The 21,587-nt window shown below is 34.4% G+C and overlaps 4 protein-coding genes, 1 long non-coding RNA gene and 1 other non-coding gene across 6 annotated transcripts; 3 read left to right on the top strand and 3 right to left on the bottom strand.

The window, feature by feature from the left end:
• The first annotated feature begins 768 nt into the window (after positions 1–768).
• Positions 769–3,945, top strand: LOC111316235 (protein LIKE COV 3-like). Its single transcript, XM_022918251.2, has 6 exons — positions 769–910; positions 1,229–1,281; positions 1,625–1,734; positions 1,830–1,997; positions 2,074–2,298; positions 2,398–3,945. Exons 1-6 carry the CDS (start codon positions 794–796, stop codon positions 2,511–2,513), a joined length of 789 nt encoding a protein of 262 aa, XP_022773986.2. The 5' UTR covers positions 769–793; the 3' UTR covers positions 2,514–3,945.
• TRNAE-UUC (transfer RNA glutamic acid (anticodon UUC)) lies at positions 2,963–3,035 on the top strand. The gene has a single exon. It is a non-coding gene; the product is annotated as a tRNA-Glu (tRNA).
• Positions 3,946–7,400: 3,455 nt separating the features above from the next.
• Positions 7,401–8,042, bottom strand: LOC111316234 (chromatin remodeling protein DDM1-like). The gene is made up of 2 exons (XM_022918250.2): positions 7,775–8,042; positions 7,401–7,564 (listed from the first exon to the last, which is right to left on the bottom strand). Exons 1-2 carry the CDS (start codon positions 7,914–7,916, stop codon positions 7,428–7,430), a joined length of 279 nt encoding a protein of 92 aa, XP_022773985.1. The 5' UTR covers positions 7,917–8,042; the 3' UTR covers positions 7,401–7,427.
• A 910-nt stretch (positions 8,043–8,952) lies between these two features.
• Positions 8,953–13,631, bottom strand: LOC111317176 (sulfite exporter TauE/SafE family protein 3-like). Its single transcript, XM_022919574.2, has 13 exons — positions 13,527–13,631; positions 13,211–13,445; positions 12,853–13,012; positions 12,308–12,508; positions 11,867–11,931; positions 11,739–11,778; positions 11,295–11,356; positions 11,099–11,185; positions 10,859–10,909; positions 10,251–10,472; positions 9,753–9,846; positions 9,501–9,641; positions 8,953–9,395 (listed from the first exon to the last, which is right to left on the bottom strand). The coding sequence occupies exons 2-13, from the start codon at positions 13,430–13,432 to the stop codon at positions 9,313–9,315; spliced, it is 1,428 nt and encodes a 475-aa protein (XP_022775309.2). The 5' UTR covers positions 13,433–13,445; positions 13,527–13,631; the 3' UTR covers positions 8,953–9,312.
• A 1,654-nt stretch (positions 13,632–15,285) lies between these two features.
• On the top strand, positions 15,286–15,867 carry LOC111317177 (uncharacterized). The gene is made up of 3 exons (XR_002693474.2): positions 15,286–15,426; positions 15,521–15,608; positions 15,729–15,867. It is a non-coding gene; the product is annotated as an uncharacterized LOC111317177 (long non-coding RNA).
• A 746-nt stretch (positions 15,868–16,613) lies between these two features.
• LOC111317175 (U1 small nuclear ribonucleoprotein 70 kDa-like) lies at positions 16,614–21,271 on the bottom strand. The gene is made up of 10 exons (XM_022919573.2): positions 21,007–21,271; positions 20,693–20,807; positions 20,530–20,609; positions 20,075–20,150; positions 19,916–19,980; positions 19,765–19,827; positions 18,420–18,501; positions 18,196–18,346; positions 17,726–17,794; positions 16,614–17,510 (listed from the first exon to the last, which is right to left on the bottom strand). The coding sequence occupies exons 1-10, from the start codon at positions 21,109–21,111 to the stop codon at positions 16,925–16,927; spliced, it is 1,392 nt and encodes a 463-aa protein (XP_022775308.1). The 5' UTR covers positions 21,112–21,271; the 3' UTR covers positions 16,614–16,924.
• Positions 21,272–21,587: the final 316 nt, after the last annotated feature.

The raw sequence follows: 21,587 nt of genomic DNA, 5'->3' as shown, positions 1-21,587 counted from the left end.
GCCCTTGTGAGAGCTTAATTGGCTTCCAGCGGTGCAACGTGCCCCAAACTGTCACCTCTTTTCAATCGTAAACGAGATTGCCAAAAATTGATTACATACTACTTAAAAAATAGGGAAACGAAAATGACATAATGTGTATATATATATATATATATATATATATTTATTGATTTCAAAATCATAATCAAATCACTGTCACATAAAATGTATATATCTAAAAATTATTTTATTTTTTGTATTTAGAGTTGTAATTAAGGGTTGTGATGATAACAATTATATTTTTTCGGTTGATGAAATTTAATTTGAACCACTAATAATAAGAATATTACCATCAAAATAAGATAATAAAATGTGCTAATCTTAATTATCAACAATAATTTTTTTTAAAATTGATTATTAGCGATAGTTAAGTGTGAATTCTATTTATAATAATCCAAGTTTTTTATATTCCACTCCATGTCTTTGCATTATACTTGAAATTTTTTTATTTAAAATTGACATAATATAAATTTTGGTTACTAAAATTAAAAATCATAGTGGATGCAATAATTTTTCTTTGTATATATCATTTTTCTTAAATGTTTTTTTTTTAATAAAAACGGGCAACACCCACGTGTAACATGAAGCGGGCCGGCTCCTTTCAAAGCTGACGCTTAAAAGTGACAAAAATGGTGACATTAATGGGCTTAACTGGCCCACTTAATCTCCATTGGTTCGTTGCTTCATGACGCGGGCACGTCCTTAACAACAAAGTTCGTTGATCGTTTACCGGAAGTCAAAAAAAAAAAAAAAAATGGAGACAAGAGAAGAGCAAGTGAGTTTGATTCCAATAGCGGTTGTAAATAACTCTGAAAATAGCGGCGAATCTGTTTGTTTGTCGTCTTCGGTTTCTCGATCTTCGAGCAAAGAGGTTTTCCATTTTTTTTAATGATTTTTTCTGCTCCTTTGCTATCTTAAATGCGGCCAAGTCTTCTGGTTTACTCGTGATTCTGCATTTCATGCTTCAAGTGAAGATGTTGTTACCATCTTGCTTTACACGGCTCAGATGCAGATTTATGATTAGCAATTAAATTTTCAGGAGATTCATCCATGAACATTTGGTTATTCTTTTGATTTTTTTACTAAATTAAGATGTATCAGACTATGCAGAGCATCAATTCAGATCAAATTTGTTGAAAATTTTCAGATTTTGCAGTTTAAGATGGTTCAATGCAACTCTTCTGTGCAGGCATTTTACAAAGTCATTCGTAGCTGGGCCTCCAAAAAGTTTATGACAGGATGGTTAGCTCTTCTCCTGCTTAAATGATTTACTTTGAGCATTCATTCTTGCTTCATCCTAATCCTATATATAAAAAATGTTCTCCTTTTCCAAATTTTGTGGTGCTTGTTCAAATGGTTTGTGTAAATCCTTAATTTCTGCAAGTTTCTGCTCCTTTTGGCTAGCCTTGAATATCATTTTTGTAATCATACCCCATTTTCTAGGATCTAGTTCTAAATCTGCCTTTTTCTTGGGAAAATTACCTAGGGGGTTGAAATTGAAATTTATGATCATGGATCTCGTCTTCCTATCAAGTCAACATGATTGCAGATATATTTGACTCATATCTGACATTTTGTTTTGCAGTGTCATTTTACTTCCTATAGCAATTACATTCTACATCACTTGGTGGTTCATTGATTTTGTGGATGGATTCTTCTCCCCAATCTATAAGCATCTTGGGATCAATATATTTGGTTGGTAATTGGTATATTGTCTCTTTTTCATTCCTTTGCATGGTATAGTTCTCATTAATAGTATACTATATTTTTTCATGGTAACCAATTCACAGGTCTTGGATTTGTGACCTCTATCACATTCATCTTCATAGTTGGTGTGTTCATGTCCTCATGGTTGGGAGCATCTGTTCTTAGTTTAGGAGAATGGTTAATCAAGAAAATGCCCCTAATTAGCTATATTTACTCTGCTTCGAAACAAATAAGTGCAGCAATATCACCAGGTAAGCACAAGCATTTTCTGGTTTCAGCATTTCAAAGTCTACATAAGATTCCTAATTACATTGGCATCAATTCCAGATCAGAACTCGCACGCATTCAAGGAAGTGGCTATCATTAGGCATCCGCGGGTTGGAGAATATGCTTTCGGCTTTATCACTTCAACGGTTGTTCTTCGTGGGAGTTCAGGTTCAGAGGAACTTAGCTGTGTTTACGTGCCCTCCAACCACCTCTATATTGGAGACATATTCCTCATAAGCTCAAAAGATATTATAAGGCCTAACGTCTCTGTTCGAGAAGGAATTGGTAAGATTTTCAGGCCAATGTATATAAAAACCAGACGAATTTATGTTATCTTGGTTGGGGCAGAAAAATAATCTTGTTTATAATTTTCATTTGATGTAGAAATTGTCATCTCTGGTGGCATGTCCGTACCTCAGGTATTGACCACAGTGGATGCACAAGCCATTGATATAGCTGGACTCGAAAATTTCAACAAACCACAAGTTAATGGCGGCTAACTAATGGCTATACATCCTTAAGGTGAAGCTTCTGGCCGTTTTTGCATGCTGAAGTGGTTCAAAGTTTGGCTTCATGAACCGTCTATGGTTGATATCGAGAGCCTAAAAGGCATACGGAAACCAATATCCTTTTTATTAAATTGTATATTAATGTGTTTGAAAACTTAAATGTCGTTGAACATGCATTGACCCTTGGCTGGGATAGCATCAAATGTGAATGAGACTGAATCTTAAAAATAATTTTGGTATTGTTTTTCTCAGTAATGGTACATTAGTTGATGGTATATTGATGAAAATTGAACTTCATTGTAAGCTGATGTTTTGTGTTTGCCTTTTCATTGGAAATTCAATCAGGGAAAAAACAAAAATAAAGCACCTTTACGGCGGAGAGGGATTAAAGTGTAAGTAACCGTTGATTATAACTATTTTTAGTACGTTAGAACAACAATTCCGTTGTCGTCCAGCGGTTTAGGATATCTGGCTTTCACCCAGGAGACCCGGGTTCGATTCCCGGCAACGGAAAAATTTTTGTTTTTTACCAGAATAACGCATCAGATTTTCAAAGAAACAATATTCGCAACCGAAAAGCATGGATTCATAGACCCAAATATTGGAATTTACCTCAAAAGGACCATCGGCTTAACTATGTTTTGGGTTGTTAATAATTTGATTAATCAATGTAAACATCGGTTTTGTTTAGTCTTATTTTAATAATAATAAAGATTTTAAAACTAATAACAATAAAATTGATTTAATTAAAATTAAAAATTAATAAAATTAATTTAAAAAAAAAAGAGAAAGACAAACAAAAAAACTCAAACGAAAAAAAACAAAAACATAAAGGTTGGTGTCAGTATGTGCCGTGCACGGCACTACCGGTCACCCACGCCTTTGCCTTAGCCATCATACCACCCACCCATGTCCTATCCCCTCACCAGAGCCTTGTTCACCTCTAAACCACCTCTGTTAACACCCTATTTCACACCAAAAGCCACATGCCCTGTCAATCCCACATCTATATAAATAAGATCTCTCCCAAGCATATATTCCTCTCACCGAGCACCCATTTGGACACTATCAAAATCCATACACAGAGAAGAACCCCAGGCATCAGTCGCCCAAACCCTAGAACCTCTACCTACGTCCAAACATAAAAAAAAACCCCTAGTTTTCATAACCTGAAACCTAGCTTTCACACCCAACAAACCCCTAACTACAAAATCCCCACCTATCAGAAAGCATAAAAAAAAACAAAAAAAAAAAAATCCTCCCCGTAGGGAGGAACTTAGCACTAAGCTTCTTACAAAAAACAAAAGAAACACATCAATTTAAAAAAAAAAGAAGAAGAGAAAAACAGAGAATGTCAAAAGCTTCAAGCCTCGATCTACGACAATTAGGGTTGTTTTTGACAAAAGGAAAATCGAATCTAGAAAGAGGACCATGAGGTGAATTTTTTGAAAGATTTTAGTGTTTTTCGGCCACCAGCAACGATCGTCAGCAGTGACCCAAGCGACGGCTGACGCAACGATCCAGAGGTTGGACGATGAGAGAGCTCTGAAGTTTTTTTTTTTTTTTTCTAAAGAAGAGGAGAAATATGCTAAAAAAATAGTGTTTTATATAGGAAGAAAATAAGCAAAACAACGTCATTTGGGTATGGGAGGATCCATGTGTCAACCCGGATCTGACCCGGGATCCGAGCGACCCGACTCGGAGACCCATCCTTCAGTAAGCCCTTAACCGGTTCAACTGAACCACTCGCCAAACCGCCCTCATTAGGTTCAACTGAATTGAACGGCAGAACTGGTCAGACCGATCCAGACCAGCGTTGACTGGACTGTTGATCGGTCCGGTTCAGATAAAAAATCTTTTTTTTTATTTTCTAATTTTTTTATATATTATTATTTTGTTATTTTGAGTTTTATTTTTAATGTTCATGCATGATAATTTTTTAAATTTATTAGAATAAATATTTGAGTATTTTTTAATAATAATAAAAATGAAAATAAAGTAAGATAATAATAAAAAAATACTAAATGCTTAAAAAATAATAATAATATAAAAATAGTAATAAGAATAAAATATTTTTATTTTTCCTACCTAAATGTTAGAGGAAATAAAAAAAATATATAATTTCACCTAGATGTTAGAGAATTATATAAAAATTTTTTAATAATAATAATAAATTGATTTTTTTAATAATAAATTTTCATAAAAAAAGAGAGATTTTTTATAATTAATTTTTGAAAAATGATAAAAAAATCAAACTTATTCCGAAAGTCCGCCTAGATATTAGAGATTTTTAGAGATATTCGTATTTTAAAATTCAAAAAATTTAAAAACTCAAACCCCAAAAATAAAACCTTAAATCCTTCAAACTCTAAAACCAAATCCTAAAACTTTTAATTCTTAAATCTTCTAAACCCTAAAACTAAAACTCCAAACCTCAAACCTTAAAATTGAAACCCTAAAATCTAAAATCTCAAATCTAAAATAAAAAATTCTAAAAACTCCAAATTTGGTACGCATTCATGAATCATCATCCAAAAGTCACCAAATTTTTAAAACATCGACCTAAACTTATACCCTAAACATTTTCGAAACTTTAATGAGACGTGCAAAAATCTTAAGTGAAGTAATTTATTTTCGAATGCTGCCTAGATGATGGGGTATTTAAAGAAATCTTATTCCATTAAGTTTTTCTCATGAATCCTTAATTCACTTTAACAATGGGGTTAATGACCAATAAATAATAAGAAAAATAATAAAATAGGATCTTAAATATAAACAGTCATGTCTAAATTCTGTCTAAATGTTGAAGAGTCAAGGTGGTCTTATTATATTTAAGAATCTATTTTTTTAAATTGCATTTATCATCTAGAGTAATATCCATGGGCATACACGCATCACTATATTATTGTTGACGTTCATTTCGTATTTCTTTGTCTTTAATTTGTGTTTGTTACCTGACAATATCATTATTTACTTTCTTTTATAAAATGTTTTACAAGACAAATATATATATTTTTAAAGTTGTGATGTTATAAAATAAAATAAAAGTAACATTCCGAAAGAAATAATTCTTGATATTCTACCTAGATATTGGAGAGTCACAAATAATTATCTTCCATAAAGAGTATTATTTTTTATTTTAAAGAATATTGTGTTAAATCTTAAGCGAAAAAAATTATTTTAAATTATGCCTAGATGTTTAAGAATTTTAAGATAATTTTTTAACTTAAAGATTTCTTCAATATTCCTAAAAAAAAAATTTAACTAAAATTTATTTTTTAAAGTGAAGGAAATTAGTATTAAATTTTAAATTAAAACTATTTTTGTCTAACACAAAAAATAACGCATAATTAAATGGTATCAATTTATGAGCGTTGTAGGGGCGCTAATTCTTTTCCACACGTAACCAATTCTCGGATCTAATCTGATTTTCATAAACCGAAATTTATCTTTTTGATAAACTTTAAACTCGTTTTTATAGTTTTATTAAAAAGATAAATTTTTAGGTAACCAATCACATCCTAAAAAATATTGGTGACGATTCTTTATATTTTTTTTGATTTTAAAACACTTTACGTCCCTCAAAATCGTTACGACAATAAATAATCAATGACTTTCTTATCTATTTCTATTTCTAGTTTTATTGACATGCACACTAGGGATAATAATAATTTAATTTAAATATGATTCAATTTAATTTTTTTAGATATTATGTAATATTATAAAATTTTAAAATTTGAATTAAATTCGATCATAATTAAATAAAATCAAAATTTATAGGTTCGATTTAGATTTATAGATTTTTAATTTTTATATATTATATTAATATATTTAAATAAATTTTGATATAAAACTATTATTTTTATTTTATAAAAATTTAAAAAATATATAAAATTAAATTAAATTAAATTTTTTTATTTTTTAATTTAAAATTTAATTCAAATTTAATATATATGTTTAATATTTAAATTTGATTTTTTTAAAAAATTAAACTAAATCAAACACTATAATTTTCAATCGAATTTCGATTCAGGATTTTTCGACTTTTCTTAGCCCTAATCCACACAGCCTTTTACAAAATCAGCTCCCTCCAACACCAGTCATTATCCACAGTTCGGTAGAAAAGAGAGCTTTTCTTTAGGGCAAATTTTCAACTCTGCACAATTAGTCTACAACCTAACAATTAATCTTCATAAGGACAAAGGGTTCATGAAAAACCCAAGATCTGGAAGTTAGAGAAATGAAATGACGATAAAACGAACCTCAAAGTGGTCGTTACTGGGTTTTCGTTCTTGATGAAACTGCCCTTTCCCAATCACCACTTGCTCAAGCTTCAACTTACTATAAGCGCTTTTCAAAATGCTGACACTGTTAAAAACCCACTTCATTCAGTTTCTTCTCAAATCTCAATGCCAGAAGAAAACTTGCAGAAAAGGCCACAGGTATACCTCAACAGATACTTGTATACGTCATTGAACTCCTGAATCTATTTTTACAAAAGAAAAAGCCATAAAATGTAGCTGGTTAATAAATACAAAGTAATAAGGAAACTGATACTGCAATGTACAGCATGAAGCACATCAACAAAGAGGAAGAGGATCATAATAAAAATGATGAGAAACTGATGGACTTTTTGAGTGTTGCTTATAGTGATTTGTTCTTAATGAAGAACAAAATACAGTGGTCAACCAATTTCTGTGGGTACAATTTGCATTTGCCTTTATGTGGTTTCAATTATAAGTTGATTTGAGAGAGAACTAGAAAACATGTTACAAAGAATATACAGTATTCAGGGACTTTTCAAGCAAATGGAATTTTCCACAGTGTTCAACTATCTGCTCTACAGGTGGATAGAACTCTGTCAGATAAACAAGAAAACAGAGTAAATGGAGTTGCGAAGCTTTCTTACACAGCAAAATTTTCAAGCATTTTCCCAAGGGAGGTACATGATCCATCAAAGGCAGACTCTAGGAGATCAGGGTGGTTGCAATTCTTCCAAAGCTGCATCATCGAATTGATAAGCTTCCCTTTTATACCACGTCCTGCAATATTGCAAATGTCAATTATCATACAAAAACTCAACTAAATACACTGTAGAATACTTATAATCAAGATTTTGAGTTTATTTATCATTGAAGCAAGAAATTTTATGAATATCAATTTCTATGTTCCAATGCCTTTTTCTCATTTTCCTCAAATTGAAACGTTAATAATGTAGCTTGTACAATTATAAGTCAAAACTAATCTAATACCTGTGTTTCCCTTCTCTTGTAGATATGTTTCCAAAGTTTTATTAAGCAAATGATCCTGGAAATTCCTCTGATGCTCAGCCAAGGAAGCATATAATATGATCTCTTTTTTACGAGGGAGCACCTGCTCAACATCAGCCTTCATTCTTCGAAGAAGAAAGGGAAAAACCCCAAGAATTATACTTCATTTGTAAATTGTTGTTTAAAGAGAGGTGGAGGAAAACAGTCAGAAAGATGCACACTTGAGCCCTTCTCTTCTCTCCATTTCTTCCCTTGACACTTCATCATGCCACCAATAAAATAGAGTAAGACAAGGCAGCAAAATCTCATCAGGCAAAAGAAAAAAAGGCACATTCATGAATTTTTACCATCAAAGAATAAAAACCCCGAACAGGGAATATTAAAGCATGCTTTCCAGCAAAATTCAATGACCTTAGGGGCCAACAAAGCATTTCCAATGTTTTCCAAGTATGTAATAGTGTTAAAGATGCAAGAGTTTCATAATAAGCACTCAGATCAACATTAGAAATCAATATAGTCAACAAAGTAATTGTGGAAGAGTAAGCCCATGATCATGAATGGAATATTTATGCCTTTTATACCTTTATTTAATTCAAATTTCACGTGAAACTAGTTAAATATAATATATGAGATATGTTATAGTCTGAAATATCTTCCTCTAGTGAGTCTCGTGAGCCTGGTTTATTGGTCTAACACTTGAATTTTTATTTTCAAGAAATGATTCGAGTATGACAACTTGAAGTCTTAGACAAAGAAAATTTTATTTGAATAATAACAAATATTCCATATTTTTATTCCAGATTTCTTAACTCTATGTCTATATGAAGGATTAAAAAAAACAAAATACATTATGAGATTGGCTAAAAAGGAAAGCACAAGATTATGTAGATAATATTATAGTTACAATTCACCAGGTAGATATTGAAATTGTAAAATGTAAAATTTTGCATCAATCAAATAGAATAGTAAGTACAAATTGTTCTCAAATTTATAGGACTAACAGTGTTTAAAAATTCTTTTATGGCAATGGTGAAAAATTGGAAAAATGTGTTAAGAATTGATATGCTCCTCAAGAAGAAGCTTTCTGCTACCGAAACCAAAAGGTTGAGATTGCTCATTATAAGATTGAATGATAAGATGAAGCCAAAAGCTCATCAAAAGATTAAAAGCCCTGACATTGACATCTTATGTTATTCAGCCAAAAGGTTTCTTACATAACTATCAGATAAAATGTGGTAGACACAGTTTCTATTTAACTAGGAACCATGGCAAAATGAGATGCCAGGAAGAGGAAAAGAAGAAAAAGAAAAAGGAAAGGAAAAGAAACACACTGTGCTGGAGAAGTTTTTGCATGAACTGGACAAGAAATGAATCTCCACTAACACATATAAAACCCAAATCTTTAAGTGAAAATAATTGACAAATGGTTCAGTCTGGAGTGCTGAAGTTCTATGCAGTGTGGATGTAGAGTTGCTCTCAGCTGAGAAATTCCACCGGTAATAGGGCAAAAAAGAACTCAATCAAGACAGCTTGCAAAGGTTTTCAAATCCCATATACTCTTCATTTTCCAGTTTTTCAACCAGATCAGCAATGCCAACTCCACCTGTAACATTCAGGAAAATGTGGTCGGCTTCTTACCATTTTGAGAGGTTCAATTCAAGTGACTTGCGTTTCAAGATAACCTATTGGAAGCAAGAAAGCATTGTACCTAAACTGATTGCACTGATAAAGATTGTCAAAGCTAGTATGAAGATGATTATCGATGCTCTTCCTAGGACTGCAATAATCTTTCTGACTACATGCTGGCCAGTGAAGGCAGCGATTGTTGCTACTAGAACAAAATAAGCAGCTGCATGGGAAAGAAAGTAAACACCAAAGCTGTTAGTGGTCAAAATTTAGATTTTTTTGTAATTGCTAAAATTGATTCTGATAGTAAATTTTTACTGTTATTGCCACTTACCATATGGGATTGGGAAACGATTGAGAAGATAATATTGTACAACTGACATTGAGGAGGAAAATGCCATAGCAAACGTTGATGTTGCACTAGCTACCTGCCCAAGCATTGTAGTTTTGTGAAAATCCGCTGCATTTAATATGTCTTTAGATACAAAACATGAATCAGAGCTTGATCATATATCTGTTTCAGCTTCTTGTGCATTCATACTTTGATATTTGCTACTTGAGTTAGTACTTAGAATTTTCTGTTAGTTCCTCAATGATGAATTCTGGGGTTCTGAACAATTTTCAGAATGAATGGTCTTCAAGGATGGAATTCATGGTAGAACATACACTATTGTTTTCACAGTTCCTGAGAATCACTAACTGAAACACAGTGACTAGGAATTTCTGAGTGAAAAATTCGGACCACTGTAAATTTGTCTTAATAATTACTTGTCATATATCCATCCCCACCGTGCCTTCATGATTTACATTAAATAATACTAGTTAAGTATACCTGAGGAGGAATTCCCAGTTCAAGGAATAGAGGACCCAAGATGAAGCCACCTCCAAGTCCTAGCAACCCACCAACCATGCCAGCTATTATGCCACAGGAACAGTAAAGAAGAATCTGATATATCTTCCAATTTGTGACTTCCTTTCCTTTGGAAGCAATCACCCTGGTCCCTTTGTATAAGCATATGGCTTCAAAGAGTGTCACAGAGGCAGCAATTGGTATCTATAGAAAAAAAAGGCAACAATTCAGTTGAAGAGATTTTAGCCCCGAGAAATTCTAAATTCTCTCTTCTGTAAACAAGTGCTTCTCAAGCTTTATTTAAAGTGCACTAAGATTTTATCTCCATTTTGTAAGATTCATGCAAAGGCAAGTAATTTAATGAGTGCAACAAGCTCTTTGTATTCAAGAGACCATTCTTTATAAAAAAGATATGTGTGAACTTTGCTGCCCCCACTTACTTGAGAATACTTTTTCTAGTTTTTCACATTGAAATGGAATCAATCATATTGTAAAATACTTAAGAAAGCTCACGATAGGTATAAAAATCAATTCCCTTCCATTTGTCCAGATACTAGAACAAGTTTTTATATAGAATTTCAAGTTTCTACCTGCAAAGAGTTCACAATCCAGTAAATGATTGAGCAAGTTGGAAGATATTCCTGCATAAAAAAACTTGTGGATGAAATTAAGCAAAGACAAACTTCACATGGAGAATGCTAAAACTAAAGACAGATGATTATGCAGAACTCATTGATGATAGTGGACTATGAAAAAAGAAGGAGACCGCGGGGAACCTTCAAAAGCCTTATCCTAGATTTATCAAGATGTTATGGACAATATTAGCATACCTTAATAATCTGAACGATGAGAAAACCAATCCACACATATACTAGCAGCGATAACTCTTTCCAATATATGTTTTGTATTAGAGGAACCTGAATTGAATGATAACAGCAATAGCCAATTATAACAATGATAAGAATAACATTGTGTTTAAAATAGAAGAGTATTATTGTAACAAAACTGAAATGTGACTGAACTCACTTCATCTTCTGGCAGGGTGCCTGGACCACTAGGTAATGGTTTATAATCTTGAGCAGCTCCATCTGCAACTCTCATGTTTAGCACAAGTCATTTCAATATTTGAATCAACATAATGAAATTCCTTTATCAAAAGACCTTTGTAATTATCTTGAGATTCTCTCCTTTCACATGTTATTTGTCATACAAACTGTCATTTGAATCTGAATCCATTTCTTACTTCTTGTTTGAACCTTGAATGGATAATTTGTGGCCCAAAATAGTAAATGGGAACTTGTCTGTTAAGCCTGCATTTTAACTACTGACAAACTGCTTATGTTTGGTTTCAAGCGATTTTCTTTTTCACAGATGGATTTGCAATTGGTTCTTATCTTAAAAAACCAGTTACCAATCTAAGTGACACTTAAATGAGGAAGTTGTACTTGGAGGGAATCATAAGATACTCACTAGCTGATTTGGACTCTTCTGCTTCCAACTTGTCTGCTTCCTGAAAATAAAATCTCAAAATCCTCATTTAACAGTCTTATACCAAAGGGAAGAAATCCATGGAAGAGAACCCAAGTTGAAAAGTTTACCTTTTTCATCATTGTCTCTTTCTTCCATGTATCTATACCTTTGAATAAGGCTTTTGTTGATGTACCTGGCATTGATAAATTTATGAATCTATATCAGAGAAAACCATCACAGATCATGAAATCATAAATAGTAAAGAAAGAGTATCATCCTAGCTGGCATGTCCTATTCCTGGCTTTGAAGGACTAAGATTTAAACTTGAATCCTGCCTAATGCTATCTGTTTTCCTACTGCATACACTGTTTACTTTGTGAAAGCTCTGCTGGATAACCCTGCTCTTTTAATTTTGAACAAAAGCCTTTTCATGCAATATCTTTGGATTGCCATTATTGATCCTTAAGAAAATGAGAAAAGCTAATTTTAAATTTGTGTGAGAGAGAAAAAAACCAATGATGGAAATGAAATAGAATATCCAAAATTATGCTGTTATTATTTATTATTACCAATGAAGAGGATGATAAGCAGAACTGTGACCATCCAATCAGCAAACATGACATTTAGGGCAACTCCAATGCTGATTCCAAGCATAAGCATGGGCTGGAAGAGCAACGCCAAGTCATAATCTATGAGGGGCATTTCCAGTGTTGGGTGCCTAAGTCTCAGGTTATAGTATACTGATGACCCAGCTGCACCCATGATCATACCTGCAATCAAAACTCTCTTTGTTATCTGTACATATGATCAGTACTGACTATAGTACTAATGTTATGGTCAGAGGAATCTGCAAAAAATCGGATAAGCCTAAAAGCATCAAGCTTACCGATGTTAAATTATGTTATGGTCATGCTTGCTGCAGACATACAATTAATACTCGTCTGCACATTTATATACTAGTAAATTCATGTCTGCATGTATGTATATATGACATGAATACAGACAGGTTTCTTGAAAACAAGATAAAGACATGCATACTAGCATGCAAGGTTGATGCATAAAGGTTAAATTACATGAATAAAACAGGATTATATTTGAGCAAGCAGAAACTCACACTTGGAAATGGCAGTGGAAGACTTGGGGTCGAAACCTATTATGAGAGCGAGCATTGGAACAAAAATTCCACCACCTCCAACCCCTCCAACGCTACCCAAAGCTGCACCAAGGAATCCGACAATTGTTCCTGCAACTATTTTCCAACCAAACTCCATCTCCTGCTCAATCAATAATTAAATTCAATATCACAGTAAACAAACTTGAAAGATTAATGACAAAAAGAGATTGAAAAATCATCATCAGCTGGGCATAAGAATTCATTGTTTGGAAAAGTTTGAAAAGTTTTCCTTCTTCTTGATGTCCAACAAGCAGAAAAAATAGCAGCTGTAGTTAAACGACCTAACTAGATAACTCACCGGCCAAACTGGTTCATAAGCAGACTTCCCACCTTGCCAGAGGAAGCTGGCAACTCTAACTAGAAATCCTTGTGTTTCTTCTTTTTCTTTTAAAAGTTCATGATTCCTTTTGTCTTTCAATAATCTCTCTGCAATCCCCACATTGCTTATCATGACAAGAACCAGAAACACCAGCCATGCCATGATTGCCAAGCCTCTCTGTTTCACCCCAATTTGAGCCATTTTGGCAACTGCCCTGAATTGTTAGCAAAGAGGGAGAGATTCTATGAATTAGCAATTCAAATGAAAAACTTTTCCCGGGTTTAAGTTTACTTACTTCTCTTCTTATTCCTCTCTGCTATCAATACAGTAGCATACAAATGGAAGAAAAGTAGAAAATATTGAGAAATAATGACTTCACTCCTTTGGTAACTCCCTGGTGTCTACATTTATAAATCCCTCTTTGTCTTTCTCCTTTCCTATTGTACGCTCGACCACATGGTCCAATGACACAGTTCCTTTTTTCAGTAAATAATTTTTTTAACTCCTATTTTCCCATAAAAAAAAAAAAAGAACTGGTAAGAACTCTTATTTGTCCTGATCCAGTCCATGAAGTTAGAACCAAGAATTAGGGTGTCATAGAAATGAACTTTGCATGGGCAAATGAGAGCCTAGACTTCAATCTTACTGTTCTTTTTATCAATCATCATCACTCCCTTTTAGCAATTTTCTTGGTGGTGACAGTGGCTGATGTTACTAGAACAAGCTGTCCCCACTCTTACTCTCCGTTTTCTAAATCTAGGCCAATCCAAATCAGATCCTTTCCGTCCTAAGCTTACGCGGCAATGGAAGCTTCATGGCTGTTTCCAAACTCATTGGCTTACAAACTTCTTTCCATTGATTGAAATGACACAAGAAAAAAAAATCTTTCCAAAATGATTTTTCGTAATAAATAATTGATCAAACTATATTCCTCCAGGCTCTATCCCAATTTTAATGTTGTTTTTAAACTTTTTCTCTTATGCTTTGCTTCGTTGAAGTAGTAACTAGTAAGGCCTTCAACACGAGTGACAATAACAAGCTTCCTTTCATAACATCTGTTGCCCTTAAATGGCCCTATAATCATGTGAAAAAGTGAAGTGTGGCAAGCAAATGATGAAGCTAAATCAGAAGAGCAAAGACAAGGCAAGTCAGGTTTGGAGGAAACTTCCCCGAAGCATCATATCAAGTTTCAAACATTTTAGTACGAAACAACAAGCAATAGGATCTTTAAGTCATAATAAAAGGGATTTAGCCCCAAATCACAGGCTTTGAGTACTGCTTAAATTTTTTATGCTGATTTACGGTAAAGCAATGAAGCTTCATAGCTCCTACGCACTTCCATACAAGTCCCCTCAAACATTTCCTTCTTTAATGTTGTTATCCATGTCTTTAGCTGGTTTTGGAACTTTCTGGCCCCTTTGTGGCCAAGAAAGCTAGCTTCACTGAGACATCAGACCACCAGTTTTTAACGTGTGCAAGACTAGCACAATTCACCTGCATTGGAACTAAAAACTACAGATATAAAGTTGAAGAATGGAACAAACTAGGTGTCACATGTTGTAAAAACTTTGAAAGAGATTAATGTAGAATCCATCGCATTTTGATAGTTGATTTTTTTTTTATACGTCAAGTTTCGCTGATTTGTCATTGAACTCAATTAAATAATTTTCCAATAAAATAATTATGGAAATAATAAGAACTAATCAAATACGAATTCATGAGCTAATTGAGGGCCCAAAAAGCTAACATCACGAGTCCAATAAACAAGCAAGATGGGCTCCCATGAGGCCGAAACTTTTTTTGCAACAAACCCAACATTTGCTTGAAAAGCCCAAAGTTTCAAAACTTTTTGTCTCAACGTGGGCATTTATTAACACAAGGGCGAGCGGTGCACCTCCACTCTTGTTCCGTTCATTGGAGAGCTTCCGGAGAAACCTGTCCCGGTCACATTTTCCTGCTAATGAAGCCTTTCGTGGAGAAAGCTTGGCTCCAAATCTTAAACCCAACCCTGTTTTCAATCTATTGTGTAACCAGAATTCTTAAATCCCAACTCAGGAGAAACTCTGTCGAACATATTCTCCAAGCTCACCTAATGGCCCAAGATAGCCTTTCGGAGTGCACGAAGCCAAAACGGCGGCATGGCTCAATTCCCGAGAAAGCTGTTTTACCTTGAAGAGCCTCTCCTATCACCGCTGGTTATGATTTTTCTCGGCCATACTAGTAACTTTTTACCATCATATTCAATTTTAAAAAATTCTTTACCAAATTCTATGTCGTCGAAATTGGCAGCGCGGGGGAGGTTGCGGTGTCAGCGACAGGGACAGCTTTGGTCCCAACTGATTTAAGCATTGGGATACCAGAAGGAACATATGCTTGTGTAAGTAAATTAAATTATATAACTTTTTTCAAGTTATCAGTATCAGAAGTTTATAACTTAGATTTTCCTAAACAAATGAGTTTTCTTTTTTCTTTTAATTTGGTTTTGTTAATCGTGAAGCGCGAAGATCTGGGTTGGCATTGAAGAATTCCGTCGATGTTGGAGCTGGGGTGATCAATGGTGATTATAGAGGACGTGTTCGGGTGATTCTGGTTAATCATTCTGATGTTGATTTCCAGGTGAAACATGGCGATAGGATTGCCCAGTTATGACTCCTAAGGCTTTGGAAGATGAGGACTTTGGATTCTACTCTCAGAGGAACTGAAGGATTTGGGTCCACCGGGATTTGGTCATTTCTCTTATTTTCTTTGTAGATGCATTAGTGTTAGATTTTGTTTTGTTCGATGGAGACGGCCTTATGGAAGATGATTATGATCAAAAGCCACAGCTTTGGTTTCTTTTGGGGCTCTTGGGCGTATGATTTTCTTTGTAAATGACTAGATGGAAACACTGCTTGACATTGTGATTACATCAGATAATCTAGAACACAAATGAATGACACAACAAAAATAAAATAAAAATGAGACAATTTAAAATTTTAATAATAATTATACAAATTTAATAAAATTAAAATATATATTTTATATTTTTACATCAACATAAATCATAATATATAATTTTTATATAAAATATAATATAAATACATAAATTATAATATTTTATATGATATAAATACCCTGAAATTTAATTAGAATGAAATTATTCTAAATTCCAAGAAATTGTGCAGACTTCAGCACTGAACATACTCTTTCCGTCCTGCCAAAGATGCATATAGTAACAAATGATGGTGAAACGATGCGAAATTATGACCAGCTAACCCGGTAAAATCATTAGGCATATGCAGTTCCAGGAATAAGCCAAGCTAAGGTAATAACCTTGTATGGATGGATGGTGGTAGACAGGAAAAAACTACTCTTAGAATCAAAGAGAACATCAGAGCGACAATAATACAATAACGTTCATTACCCATTTCATCCATCTTAAGCAAAAGGAGAGCAAACACAACAGGTCAGTAGCGTAATAAAGCTTAATACAGCATAACAAGTCTAAATAAAAATTAAAAATATTGTAAATAAAATAAAGCAGGGTTCCAACTTCAAAGCAACACACTCCTGAACTAGGAATTAAACCACATCATAGAGAAAGCATATTGAGTTCCCTGAGGTCTAAACTAAACCAGCCGCATTGGGAGAAAAGGCAGCCTATATTCAACAAAAGTGACCTCGCCAGAAATTGATTTTTCAGATAATCGTAATTCACCTATAATCATCTTCCTCCATCCCATCATATCGATCCTGGTCATGGTCAGCATATTTATCATAACGATCACGGTCACCATGGGCATCTAAATCATATTCTCCTCGACCTCGATGATGCTCATACTGTTTGTAGTGTTGGTCATCTAGGTCCGCACGCCTATGCCCATGATCATGCTGTTCATACCACTCATGATCGTCATCTGGCTCACCACGATCATAATCCCTCTCACTAGGCCGGTCCCGCTCATGTTTGGACTCAACACGGTCATAATCAGATTCCCTATCCCTAGAACGCCCACGGTCGCGGTCATAGTCACCAACATCATAATCCCTGTCCCTTTCACGATCTCTTTCTCTATCACGCTCACGATCCCGACCTCTATCACGATCACGTGCTCGATCACGATCACGACCACGGTCTCTCTCTCTTTCCCTATCTCTGTCTCTGTCTCTAGTTCTTTCACGATCTCTATGGTGTCTATCCTCTCTATCACGATCCCTTGGTCTGTCATGGGAGTGCTCGCGAGACTTTTCTCGCTCCCTCTCCCGTTCTCTTCCTCTTTCACGGGACTTTTCCCTTTCCCTATGATTTCCAAGATCAATCATATAATTATAATATATTATGGTGACACCAAGGAAAAAGCATAGAAAATGGTTCTTATTAGATTTCCCAGCAAAAGTACACGGGATGAATAATTTTGACATTTGTGCTGAAATAAGTATTCGCCCATCACACCTTTTAGATTTTACCAGATACTGTAATGATAAAAATTGGTGGAAAAACTCAGCTAATCTTACCGGTCAACATGTCGATCTTCTCGAATCCTTGGCTCCTCAGAACGAGATACTCCTGATTGAACTTGCTCCCTGATTAGCAAAAGAAGATAGCATTTAATTTGTAGAAAATAAAAAATCAAACTGAGCCTGACATAATTTGTCATCCAAGCCTGGTAATAATGGACTTCAAGTTACCAAACATCATAAGTTGAGAGGAAAAATATATGAGAGCATAAGCCAAGAAAAATTTTAGGAGTGCAGCTTAGCTCAAAGTATCTCCCATCTGCAAAGCAATTACAAAGGGGAAATCTGATAAAAAGCATCGTTGGTATTCTATTTTTTCATTTCTTACTTGTCACTTGAATGTTAATACCACCAATTTAAGCAATTTCTACCAAGTACTAATTTTGAAACCTTTAAGACAGATTTTCATCTTTTACAGGGTCTGTTTATGCATCAGCATTATAATATGTATAGCCACCTCCAAATACCTTTGAATAACATCTTCACCTCCAACCCTGGTTGTTCCAAGTCCACCACCTAGCCTACGAGGGCGCCAATTTGGGACTGTCCTACCACGCTCAACATCCACAAGAACCCTTCTGCCATCAATCTTCCTCCCATCAGCTTGTTTATAAGCACCTGTGAGATGTTCGAAAGCAGAGATTAACAAACCTCTCAGAAGGCTACCAGCGCAAAAATAATTTAAACAAACCTTTCATATCCCGAGTATGCATGTACTCGATGAAAGCATAGCCTCTGGGTTTATTTGTGGATTTATCAGTAACCAAACGAACCTGGTGATCTCACAACAGTAGAAATAATTAACAAACAGTTGGAAGATATATACAGAAGAAAATTCTTCTGGTAGGAATCAGATAATTATAATTGATGATGGCTTATCTCCACAGCTAAGTGCTAGCACTACAAAAATGTTAGAAACAGTAAATCCTAAATGGCACGGCAGGCAGGCATTATGCCTCATTAGCCGTGCTCACCTTTTAATCATAGGCTGCCATTGCGAGATGCTGATCACCACTGCTAGAGTTGCAGAAAAACTGATGTATCGTGGCATATTTACCATTTGTTGGACAAACTAAACTCCCCTTACCAGGGAATAATTTTTTAAAATAGAAAATAGTTATAGACTAGAAAATACCAGAACACCTTCTCAACTGCTGATATGTTTTCGATAGCCTTTAAAAGCCAAAAGTAAAATTTTTAGTAGCAGGAAAAGCATCGGCTAAAAATTCAAATAACAAGAGAGAGAGATGCTAATACTCCCTATTTGTTTTACCCAGAGTAGGAAAAAGTACAGATGTCAGCCACCTTTTCTCGCTCGAAAATAAAGGCCAAAAGGCACAATGCACAACTTCTCTGCTCAACATAGTTTTTTCAGCTTTGCTGTGCAGGATGAAGGAACATCTTTGGAATTGGATTGTAAAAATATTGGGGATTAGAAAAAGAATAATCAGCCCCTTACCATGGATATCTTTATAGGATGATTCTTAATGGTAGAACAATACCTAAAGAGTGGAAGATCACCTATGTCTGGAGATGATTTCTACATCCTACCATATTAAAGCAACTTCTCAAGGGGTCAATTTAAACAAGCCCATTTACCCTTACCAAAAAATGGGCAGTGAAACCTGTTTAACTTTTTCCAACTTGAACAGATACTCAAATATGATATACTACAATACAGGCAGATGCTCAGCATACTCATAGATGACAAAGAGAAGTTAGACCATATATAGCTATTTAGAAATACCATCACAAGATAAATTTTTGCAACAATGATGCATTGCCGCATAACAAATCTAGAAGCATTTTAAGCATAGGTTCTTAGTAAGCTTAAGTAAATAAGTATATATATATATATATATATTAAAATTTTTACAAGAAAAAGTATAGTTTGTTTTGAAATACTGGAAATGAGAAAACTTCAAATTTTGAAATTTAGCTCGTGAAATTAAAATGTTTTATGAAGGAAACAGAGAGGATAAAGCAGCCACATAACCTCTTACCAAGCCCACATGAGGGTGCACAAAAATACCTACCCGCTTAATTGGTCCATAAGACTCAAACTCTCTTTTAATTCTACTCTCAGATGTCTCGTAATTCTGCAACAAACAAAACAAGCTAATAATTTATTCCAGCCGGGATAATCAGAAGATGAAGTTAGATATGAACTTGGGAAAATTCACTTACAAGTCTAGCAACAAATAGTGTCTTGTATGGATCACCTGAAATGTTTGGATCGTTATTTGGATCATCTGCATAAAAGACACAGACAAAACCAACAATTAAAAATTATAAAAAGTGCATTAAATAAATTCATCAGTCACTAATAAGCAAATGAGACTTCACAGTTTTTCAACTCCTCAGCAGCCTTCTCTGCACCCTTCTCTAGCCGTAACTTCTGAATTCTTGCTCTTCTTTGTGCCTAGATCCAAAAAATTTACAAACATGCACATATATATTAAAACTTTTCCCTTCCATCAAAGTAAAATAGGTGGTCAAATCAACACCTTACACCAAAGCTGTTATTTAGGGTTACACCCAGTTTGGACCAGCTTATAGTACTAAAACCATTTTTAAAGAAAGCATGGTTCACATACAAACAAGAGAAAAATAACTGAATTGATCTCAGTATAAGAATCTATCCATTAAACATCTCATTGACATGTCATATTACTCAAATATAAGAACAAATTCAATCAAACAACAGAATAAAACATGAGAAACATAATCAAAAGCACCTAAGAAAAGCATTTCATAGAAACAATAACACGGTAACTTCTACTCGAGAACAAGTATCATACAGGTGTTTCAGCTTCCTGAACAGGCGGGGCATACTCAGCGTCTCCTGGCTCAGCAAAGTGAGTCACAAACTGTGCCATTCCTAACAAAGCCAAACAAAGCAAAACAAATCATTAAACGTCAAAATCTGGAAAGAAAATCCAAACCCTAATACACGACAAAGACCTGTATATGGAGGGCATTTTCTCTTCTCCGGAGGCGGTTTAAACTCCAACGGAGGTCGAGGTTCAAAGAGCTTCAAAAGATTGGTTGTTAAACCAGTAGGATGGCTTTGCCCAATCTGCAAAGTTAAACAAATTAGCATTTAATCATCTTTATCCTACAGCAAATTAAAATCACCACAAAAATTTTTAATTTTATCAAAATTTTCAAAAATCCCAGCAAATAGAATAAAACTAAATCGACAACAACCTTAATCTAACAAGTCGATATAAAAAATAATCGGATCGCAATATTAAAAAAACCCTAAAATAACGAACCAGCTTGAGCTGTTGAATATTGGCACGGTTCTGAGGAGGTTTAACGCGGGCCTGAACGGCGGCGGCGTTTTGGTTGCGCATGAAGGCATCGTTGTAATCTCCCATGTTGACGAGAGATCAAGGGGCTTAGCTTTGGATTCTTTTGAGAGAAAAGAAAAATCGAGTGATGTGGTAATTAGGTTAAGAAGATAAGAAGCATCGATTAGACAGTTGCTTTCCTCTAACCAGGTCGGGTCGAGTGGAAAACGTAGCCCTAAAGACCAGCAGGAGAAGAAGCTGAAAAAGGGTTTCTAGGTGAGTATTTATAGTTAGAAAAGCAATTGTAGGAGCTGAGCGACAGTTAAACGTCGGCGTTTAGCTAAAAATAAAGCTATTCAAGGATCGGATCCTGACTGGCTGAGGCGTTTCTTTATTGGGCCCAAAGTTTAGAGAGCTAAGCCCATAACCGTCTAGTAATATAGCACATAGGACTATAGTATTTTTCATTCTTATTTTTGAATTTTTATATTATAATTATTTACATATTCATATTTAACAAATATTTTAAATTTATTATTATTTTTATCCCCAAAAATATTTAA

This window comes from Durio zibethinus, chromosome 24 (genome assembly GCF_047325235.1).
Source record: "Durio zibethinus cultivar Kanyao isolate XHJ-2024 chromosome 24, ASM4732523v1, whole genome shotgun sequence".
In the NCBI taxonomy this organism is placed as follows: Eukaryota; Viridiplantae; Streptophyta; class Magnoliopsida; order Malvales; family Malvaceae; genus Durio; species Durio zibethinus.
The sequence above is the reverse complement of the archived record's forward strand: the minus strand, read 5'-3'. Positions and strand labels throughout refer to the sequence as shown.